The sequence below is a fragment of the Chanos chanos genome, chromosome 6 (genome assembly GCF_902362185.1).
Source record: "Chanos chanos chromosome 6, fChaCha1.1, whole genome shotgun sequence".
Classification (NCBI taxonomy): domain Eukaryota; kingdom Metazoa; phylum Chordata; class Actinopteri; order Gonorynchiformes; family Chanidae; genus Chanos; species Chanos chanos.
The window spans coordinates 33,660,914-33,671,172 of record NC_044500.1 but is presented as its reverse complement, the minus strand read 5'-3'; the positions used below and the strand labels follow the sequence as shown (position 1 = coordinate 33,671,172).

Here is a 10,259-nt window from a genome sequence, read left to right as displayed (position 1 = left end):
GGTTCAAACCGCTCTTGGTATACAGATAATCGCTGAAGATTCTGAAGAGTGTTCAGAGGAGGACATGATGAAAGCCATCATTCCCTATGGAGAGAGAGAGAGAGAGGGGGGGGGGGGGGAGAGGGAGAGACAGAGAGAGACTGGGAGACAGAGAGAGAAAGAGGGAGAGAGAAAGATAGAGAGAGACTTAGTACAACAACTCTTTTGTGTGCAGGACAGACCATCATGGCTTTCCTGTTGCTGTCAGTGACTGTGCTGCACCTGATCACTCTGGCTATGCTATTCATTGCCACCATGGAGAAGGTAAAACCATGGAACACAACATTGCACTCTGTATGTCACATTGTGTCAGCATTAATACTTCTCTTATTGTGTATTCAGCAGTGTGCATTAATAACTGAATAATTGTATATTTCTGTCACAATCCAAGAAATAGAATGTGCTGCAATAAATTAAATACCTTATCTGTGTCTTTTATATTTCTGACCATTGCTGTGTGTGTGTTTCAGTCATGGTGGGTTTGGGGAGATGTGGAAAATTCCGACCTCTGGCATAAGTGTATATTCGACAATGCCACAGGAACATGGCTTTGTGCCTCTGCCACTGAGAACGGTAACTTTTACAGAAAATATAAACAATTATTAACTTACAAAAATTCTCATTTTTGTGTTTGCATAAAGAGTTGATTTCTTTCAGAATTGTTTGGTGGAAGGAGTGAGGAGTATTTTTTACATCAGCACAGTTGTAATCTGGATGTTTTGTGAACCGCTGCCCATAAAGGCGGACCAAGTTATCAAATCAGCAGCAGTCAACATCTCAAATAGAGTTAACATTCTGGTAGGATGGAGCTGCACATGCTATTTAAACTCTGAGCGTATGGTTATCCAAACTATTTTGGTTCCCAGAAGACCTTGTACCTTAGACAGGACTGTTTTTTACTTTGTCAGACTTTTTCCCCCGTGCAGAGCAAATAAACAGAAAACAAACATAACAAAACAAAAAAAACATAACAAAAAGAAAAGCACAAAGGATATGAGTCATTCCATGTCATTTCAACCAAATTGTGAAAATCTTTCCACCACACCATCTCAGAATTGGCTGATCATTTTTTTGTCTTGAAGAATACACTCTGACATGACATGTCCCAAAATTTTAGCTTCCTACTCCCATAACTTTTCTGTTTAGAATTTATTTAGTACTCGTGAAAACTACCTTTAAAGTGAGCATTTTTTCATTCAAGGGCATTTTTCTGATCTTTGGAGCTTAGTACCTTGGCCATAAACATGACCAGAGTTCTGAAATTTTGAGTGCTGATTCAGTACTTCTTGTAGATTCCAAATCTGTCATTTGTTTTATACTGGATGGAATGGCTGGATAGATGTAGAGGCCCAAACATGGTTACAAAATTTGTCTGAACCACATTTAGAGGCATAAAAACTCAGGAAAATAACATTGTACAGAGCTGATTTTGCACACATTTATGGGAACTTTAGGAATAAAAAGCATGAAATGATTAAAGCATTAAAGTTGATACAGTGTCTTACCTAAATTTAAAAAAATGCTTTTCATGCACTCTTTGGCCTCTAGATGTCACCCCCTACATAGTCATAGTTTCATAAGATAAACCTTTGCGGTCTATTGGCATTGTTAACATCTGTGATTGGTTGTCTGTTGAATGTGATGTCTTTGACTGACAGCGTAGTTCTCCTCCATCTCTAGAGTGGCTTCAGACGGTCCAGGCCCTCATGGTTCTGTCAGTGGTGCTCTCCTCCATTTCCTTCTTGGTTTTTCTTGGCCAGCTCTTCACCATGTCAAAGGGAGGGCTTTTTTACTTCACTGGACTCTGTCAGATTCTTGCAGGTAATGAACAGAAACTTAACACTCATTTTACATTTTAAGGTGGATCTGTAAATACCCTACCACACAAGCTATTAAACTTATACAATGTTTGTAGAATATAACATAATACAATTACATACTGCCGGGTACCACAAAAACCTGCAGCTCCTTAGAACACTACATCAGAGAAGACTCTGTTCCCATGTTATTCCAATTCATATTATGCCATCTGAAATCAAGTTTAAATTTTAAATGAGTGTTTATTCCTTGAGTGTTTAGTATTTTGGTAGTGACACACTGTCAGCATATGGACTCTTCATTCAATCTGTGTTCTAGTCAAAACAACATCTCAGCAACTCTAACGGCCTTGTTGACTTGCTCTCGTCTTAGTTTGTACTCAGTCTTCTAACTCATCTATCCCTCTGCTCAGGTCTTGCAGCATTTGCAGGTGCCCTCATCTACACCTTCCAGCGTAAAGAGATTCTCCAGGACTCCAGGGAGCTGGCCCTGGGTAACTTTGGCTACTGCTTCATCCTGGCTTGGGTCTGCGTACCACTGCTGCTCTGCAGTGGGGTTCTCTATGTTCACCTACGCAAGAGAGCATAATCTGGAGTCAAACCCATTACAACTTCACTAAAGAGACTGTACATTTTAATGCTGCTGCTTTTGGTAATCATGTGAAGCTCTATTAACAGTGGATCATCTAATATTATTTCTTTAACAGTCGTCAACTGCTTCTGATAACAGATTCTTTTTATACATGTCAAAGCTCTATTCGTCTGTATTAGCTATCTCTCATTGCTGTTTTGGCATGAACAAAGTATTCTAGTTAGGTAACTTTGAGAGACTATTGATAAGAGATTGGAGGATTGATTATCCACAAAGTGTTTAATTCAAAGGACATATATTTCTGAAGATATTTAGAGAATTCATTTATTCAGAGGACTCACTGCTTATAAGAGCTGCAGTAATGTATTTTATATCAAATGTAGTGTTACAATTGCATTATCCTTTCATGTTCAAAAATATGTCACGCCATAGTTTACATAAATACATTTTAAAATAAACCGGGGTGTTTAATCTTGTGACTGAAACACAATGAGTCCTCTGGTATAGCAGTTTATCAGTGACAACACAGTGACCTGTGCGTTAATCAAGCAGGATTAAGAGGATGTTTGTACTTGTCCATGTTTTACAACATTCAAAAGTATGCTTTCGCATAATCAAACCACAGCTCTAGAGAGAATAATAGTTCTGTTCATTGTATGGCACATACAAGCAAACATGTGTATGCAAATATGCAAAGGTGTCAAAAACTTGCAACAGCAAGGGTGACAAGTCAAAAACACGAGTTTTGTGGTGAATAGCTTCGACATGGTAAATTCTGCAAAAGTAGTGCAGTGTATTATTGCTCATTCAAGCTGTCTGTTCTTTTCTTATTCAGTTCTGAAATCTCAGCAGTTACTTGTGTCATTCCTTGGCCAGCATAGAGTACAAACTTACATACACTACCAGTATATGTTTAATCTTTCAAGCACACCCTGAAACTGACGTATAGTTGTCAGTCATGAGACGTTGAGATAAAATCTGAGGTATTTTCTCTTTTGAATACTATGTTGTTACATCAGAGTTGCAGGCTGAAAGGTGTCTAGGGCTGAGTCCCAGTTCCTCCCTCTGAGGGTTGGCCTATGGTCCTATCGCAGCTACTCTGGGCCCTTCCACAAACTTGCTCATCTGGTAGAACCAGTCATAATACTCACTATAACTTTCAGCTTAGTGAAAGAGATACACTACAGAAGTCAAATGAGTAAAGAATGGACACCAAAAGGACAGAAATGTTATAGCAGGGGACACCTTGCTTTTGATGATTGCAGAATGTTTGAGAACCACTGTAAATTTTGACACTGAAAATGTTGATCAGATGCTGTTGAGGCTAAACTTGTGTACAGATGAAAGAAGCAGGAGTAAAATCCTACAAGGGTTGCTACACTGCATCAGACAAAAAAAAAACTGATCCTGAAAAACAGAAACAGTCGAGAGAGCTGAGAAGAGGAGAGGAGTGACGGAGCTGAAAAGAGATAAGACAAAATCGGTGTTTCTTCAGAAGTCATCAGTGATTCGATAAACAGAGACAGCGGTGAGTAGCAAGGGTTTTGAAAACTCTGAATGAAACTGCAGACTCTTCTTTTTTAATTTTACAATCAAGTCTTCATACCTTCGACCCTAGGTTATTTCTCCTTTGAAAGTTTAGGGTCAACAGTCATGTGTAACATGTTTGTGAAAGGCAGGGACCATTCTTTTTGTCTTTGAACTTTGCCTTTTCAGTTAAGGTTGTTTCAGCACTCTGGTGAGCTCTGGAGTTACATGTACTCCACCAACTGTTGACAATATCTCTGAGGGGAAACCAGTGATGTGTGTGACTCTAGTTCTGTTAAAGCAGAGGGAATTTCTAAACCATTTATTACATTTTCTTGATATTCCAGCCTCCTTCTTACTGATTTTACAAGCAATCACATCAGGACTATTGGCATGCTCCACTCTGTTGGCCTATTAACCTCATAGAAAAGGGAACCTTTTGGTCAAAAGCTATCAGTGCTTACTTCCCAGCCATGCCTAACTCTCAGGAGCAGAGCCTTGATGAGAATGTGTTGTTCATGACGGTGCCTGAGTCGAGCCCGGAGTTCTGCCACTGTGAGAGGGAGCGCCACGCTCTGGAGTGTCTGCTGAGTGATGGACCTGGGGCCTTCTACACCAGGCTGAACACCGAACGTCTGGGTCCGTTCCTTTCACCAGAGGAGGTAAATCAGATCAACAGCTGGGTGGAAGATTATCACTGCAGCGAGCTGTCGCTAAATGATGAGGACGTGTATGAGGAAAGCGGTTCTGGCGTGCAGAACTTCTCGGACCATTATTTCCCCATGCACTCCGATACTCCGGCTCCTGTTCTGGAACTGGGCTGGCCTGAGAGGAAAGTTTGGGGGGGGCTAGGTCATGCCACTGTTTACACTAATCCACCCATGGAACCCACACCACCCATACGGCAGGTCATCAGGAGCCTTCTACAGGGGGCTTCCAAGGTAGGAATGGAATTTGAAAATTATTGTGAAGAATAACTAAAGTGAAACAGAGCTGTAGTGGTTTTGAGATGCTTTTATCTTTTATCTAATCTCTCTACTCTTTAGAACGAGTTAAAAGAAAGACTTAATATATTTTGGGAAAGCATTAACTATCAGTTGTATTGCTACTTGAAGTATTTTTTGAAAAATAGAAATTTGAAAAGAAAAAAAATTGTGTAGTGTTTGTTGGGGTGCTTTAGGGCACATTTTCATGTCTTCTCACGTCAGTAACATGAGTTTGATTGGGGCTGTTTGTGGCGAACAGGTCATTGCCGTGGTTACGGACAGGTTGACTGACAGCGCTGTGATAGGGGATCTGCATTCTGCAGCCTCACGAGGTGTTCCTGTGTACATCATCCTGAACCGAAGATCAGTACAAGAGAATTTCACTGTTCATAAATTCAGACACCCAGTGAGTCATGAACCTGGAGCACAGGATCATTCTCATCCTCCAAGAAACTTCTCATTGTACAGTATTTTGTCTGTCTGTGTTTCTGACTTGACTGAGATGAGAATGAACCGTACAATATTTCACCTTCAGAAGCCCCCAGAATAATAAAATATAATATATAACAATGTTCACATTTCGAGAATTTAGAATGAAAAACACAAGAACACTGAAATGACTACCAAATAACCTCCTAATTTGTACTATGTCTTTACTATGTACTATGTCTAAGTAATTTGTTTCAGTGACTCATTGTCTAATTGGTTTCAGGGAGAACATACTCATTGTTACCGGATGTGAGCTTTCAAAAGAAAGAATGGAGCTGTTTTTTTTTCTCTGGGCATAAATGATTGGAATGTAACGAGTGACTTAGGTAACAGATACAACAGAGAAAAACAGGTTGCCCTGCATTCAGTCAGGATTCACGTTTCTCGTCAAATGCAGTTGAAACATTTGCAATATTGTCTAGAACTGATTTACATTTACTCATCTGTGCTTTTTTTTCCCCCGGATAAGCCACTCAGGATTTTTTGAATCTATGATCCCCTGTAAAATGAGAGAGTTGGTAGAAACATAGATCTGACAGTGTGTCTGACTGTCTTCACAATGTTCTTTATAAATATTCCTCCATCCCTATAGAACATAAAGGTCCGCATGCTGGGTGGGAAGACATTCTGCTCTCGAAATGGGAAGATGGTGGTGGGAGAACTGAAAGACAATTTTGTGATGATAGACCTGGAGACAGTGATGGTGGGGAGTTACAGGTATAGTATGACAGTAGGGATGACCATATTTTGCACCTCAGGCATTAAGAATCAAATTTTCTATTCAACAAGTGTTAACTATTGAAACAATGCTATTATCAGAAACATGGTCATCAAGGGTGGGATGTTTTCATGATGTCAGCAAACTCTCTTTGTCTCTGTCATTGGCAGTCTCACATGGAGTGACGCCCATTTACATCGGCAGCTTGTCACAGTTATGAGCGGTCCAGCCGTGGAATCTTTCGATCGGGAATTTCGAGTTCTCTATGCTGCGTCCCTACCCATCTCTGACATGAGGAGGCCGGGGAATCCTGCGATGAAATCAGAAAGCACACATCCCCTGCACCAGTCTGAACCTTTGAACCTGAATACCTTTAAACCAGTTTTGATGGAGACTGTTTCCAGTCCACCACCTCCAATCACTGATAGCCCTTTGGACTGGGAAGCTCTAGGGGTCATTAAGAGGAATGACCAAGGTCAAGAAAACCCTGTCAGTCAACCTGGACTGTGGGAGGAGCCCTCCCAGTGCCAGGAGCCCATTCCAGGCAGACAGAAAGCAGTTGGATGGGAGTCATTTTCCAAAGAGTTTAGTGCGCATGTGAACCCAGAGGCTGGCAAGTATGTACCATGCTTAGAATCTGTCTGGTTAAAGTATGTTGTCCAAGTATTTTTCATGCCAGGTGGTTTACCGTTGTGCCTGTCTGGTTTCAGAGGTTTAAGCCACAGATACAACAAATTCTTCATTGATAAAAAAGTGTCTGGCATATCTCAAAAGACCTACAAAACTGAACATTTAGAAAAAGTAGGGTATGAATAAGCATTTTGTGAACTCTTTAGCAAAAACTTTGTTCTTGACCCATATCTTCATAATGACATCATAGTTTAGTCTTCCATTCTTATCTCTTCAGTCTGTGGAGTCTTGACACAGTAAGATAAATAGTGTATGTGCTTTTTTTTTCTTTTTCTTTTATCAACTTCAAGGACGTATGGCAATGTTGAAACAAGACACACGCAAGATCATCAAACAGGTTTCAGGTGAGTTTATCAGAAGTGATGTTTGCTTTGTTAACTGATATTCTTGCATTTTTACTCGCTTTCATTTTGTTTTCTGCACAATTGTTAAAGATTTCCACAGAAGAAATACTACCCAATCCTGATGATGAAATCTTGTCCGGGCAGCTAATGAAAGAAAACAAATACTGTTACAAAAACAAATGTTGTCAGACACAATCTGGGCTCACACTAGTCATAACAGAAAAACAATTATAACTCATCAATGCACTGAAAGGGATAGAGATTGAGACTGAGATAGATAGATATACAAATACATAGATACATAGATCTATCCAGGATCATATATATATATGCATGTATATTAAATGTAATATATTAATGTATATAATGTATATTAAATTATATATTCAATTAAAACTTCTTTTTTCTCCTTCAAGGACCACGCCCATAGTTGAGCAAATTCAGTACAGACATGTCTCCCCACAGTCAAACTCTGAATTTGAGGAAAGGTTAGGTATGGCCAAGTATCAAGACCATCGAAAGGAAATCAGCCCAAAAGAGGAGTTCAGAGCCTTTTTATCCAGCCAAAAAAAGGATTGTCTTTTGAAGGATAAAATTCCAGAGGAGACAATTAGGTCAACAACAAACCCTGAAGGAGCTAGGCAAGAACCTTGCTCTGGGAAAGGTCAAACGAAGGTATCGGAACAGTTAAGCATTCAAAAAATGTTCTTTGTACAAATGCAGAAATTATTACAAATGTTTTGTTAATTATTCTTTTCAATTTTGCTCTTGCTCTTTAAGAAACCCCTCATTTTGAGTGTACCCCAGACGGAGACCTGCAGCAGCCTGAGTGACATTATGAGAAGGATAAATCCTCGTCAGAGTTCCTCAGGCCTCACAAAAAGACCAGCAAAAACCACAGTGACCAGATTCAGCCAGTCCATGTTGGACCTCAGCTCAGACTACACAGACATGACACCAAGATCACAACACAGCGTAAGACAGAGAGATATGTCACATATGTAGAGTGAAATTCTTCATAAAAATGATTTTACATTTGCAGTGATTATATTAATAAACCATCATGACTGAAATTCCATTCCTCTCTCTCTCTCTCTCTCTCTCTCTCTCTCTCTCTCTCTCTCTCTCTCTCTACCAGACCTATGACTCCCTGCCCCTGACCCCAGCCCTGGCTCTGATGAAAAAGCGTAATGATGACATCAAATCTGCTCTCCAGAGACCCCCTAAAGTTTTTTTACCCCCCACACGACCACGCAGTTCCAGTTTTGGCCTGCAGAGGGAGTGGAGAACTCCTTTGAGACAACAAAGGAGTGAAGAGGACAAGTGACAGACAAGCTTTCACTTCATCTTGTCTTTATTTTTCCTCCATAACTGGAGGCTAGGAGAACTGTGTTCAGTGCAGGAATTTAGAGACTGCTCCAGAAGCCGCATCAAAACAGCCTCCCATTGAGATGACGCAATGCTTTAACTGAAACGCCACTGTGAATTCTTAAAAAGCTCCTTCTGAAGGGAGCATCACGTTGTCTTCAAACTGCACAGGGCATAATAATCGTAATGCCTTTACAGCCAGCAGAGCAGAATTAGTTTCGTCCTTCTAGAAGTTTATTTTGTTTGATTAAAGACAGTGGTGCTGTCGTGAAAACATGAGGGTCAAACAGGACTGAAACTGGACAGACAAGACAAACAGAGATACGCACTTAGGAGTGCCAAAGAAAAATAAATGAAGAAAAGTGGAAGTAAAAGGTAGAATGAAAGACTCGTTGTTGAGCTTAGTGTGTATTAGACTTTTTTTTTCCAAAGCAGCCATTTTTTGTGGCATTATTTTTTTGTATGGACACTTCAGGGCATTGGGGACATTTTGAGCACATGCAAGGTACGCATAGGTTAATGTGAATAAGATGTTTGTCATCAGGAAGAACAGAGTTTCTGACTGTCAACACGTTGTCTGTCATCATCTTTCATTCATTGTTGTACAACCAGTTTAAGCTCCTACTCCTTATGCAACCACTATAATTTCCATCCTACAATGAATAAAAAAAAAATAATCCTGATATAATTTGCCGGGAAGTTTTATTTGCAACATATAAGAACAAGCAATCTCCATGGTCAGCAGTAAAAGTCTGACTACCTTCAAAAAATTAGCCAAAGCCCACTTTGTGTCACAATAACCTGTCAAACGTCCTGTCCCAGTTAACCCTGCCCCGTCCGTTTTTCTCTGTTCGAGTCTGCATTTAATTTATTTATATTTCTAACACCTCCCTTTTATATTCTTTTGCCCCCCCCCCCCATGTTTTTTTTTTTCTTTCTCTCTCTCTCTCTCTTTTTTTGGTACTTAATTTTACACTAAATATAAATTGCTCTTATCGGGAAAGTGCCTCGTACTTTTTTGTACTTTCCCTGCGCCGTTTCCTCATTCTTTCCCAAATATTCCCTATGTTTGGTCTGTCGTGCATAAAAAAGGTCACCTGGGCATCCTGAACAGGAAGAGGATTGCAGGTTGTATGGTACTGTACTGTACTGTACTGTAAGAGGATGGCACTGTGTCAGTATTGTTGTTTTTACTCTTATTGATATTAGTTAAAACTCCCTCTTACAGCATCATGGCATTTGTGAAATCTGTTTGATGTTTTATCGATCAGTATTTGAAACTTTTGTCGTTTATTCAGAGTTGCTGAATGCAAATGTAGCCTATGTTTATTCCACAATGTGATCCAAATTCAGAAACAGGAGAGTTCAATACACAATACACAGGCTACTAGGGTTTCAACAAATAGGGAAAAAACCCAAAGTTATATATATATATATATATATATATATATATGTTTATGATATGCAGAGAATTGGGTTAAACAGAGGTAAATGGCCCAAGTGTTGAAAGTGTTGAAGAGCCAGAAGATAAGGAAGTGGAACCAGAACCACATTTTTGCAATATGGGATAATTCTAACTTTTTTCTTGACAAATTTAAGACCATGTTCTTTAAAATGTATTTCAAACATGTTATCCTCATCTGATGTAATCAAAAAAGGAAAATGAAAAAGCGTTTCTCTCTTACAATG

General features: G+C 39.7%; 2 protein-coding genes across 2 annotated transcripts; both read left to right on the top strand.

The window, feature by feature from the left end:
* The first annotated feature begins 225 nt into the window (after positions 1 to 225).
* Positions 226 to 2,445, top strand: emp3a (epithelial membrane protein 3a (MAM blood group)). Its single transcript, XM_030777856.1, has 4 exons — positions 226 to 303; positions 510 to 612; positions 1,720 to 1,860; positions 2,270 to 2,445. Exons 1-4 carry the CDS (start codon positions 226 to 228, stop codon positions 2,443 to 2,445), a joined length of 498 nt encoding a protein of 165 aa, XP_030633716.1.
* Positions 2,446 to 4,448: 2,003 nt separating this feature from the next.
* Positions 4,449 to 8,529, top strand: fam83e (family with sequence similarity 83 member E). The gene is made up of 6 exons (XM_030778287.1): positions 4,449 to 4,916; positions 5,221 to 5,367; positions 6,043 to 6,167; positions 6,339 to 6,726; positions 7,983 to 8,177; positions 8,341 to 8,529. The coding sequence occupies exons 1-6, from the start codon at positions 4,449 to 4,451 to the stop codon at positions 8,527 to 8,529; spliced, it is 1,512 nt and encodes a 503-aa protein (XP_030634147.1).
* Positions 8,530 to 10,259: the final 1,730 nt, after the last annotated feature.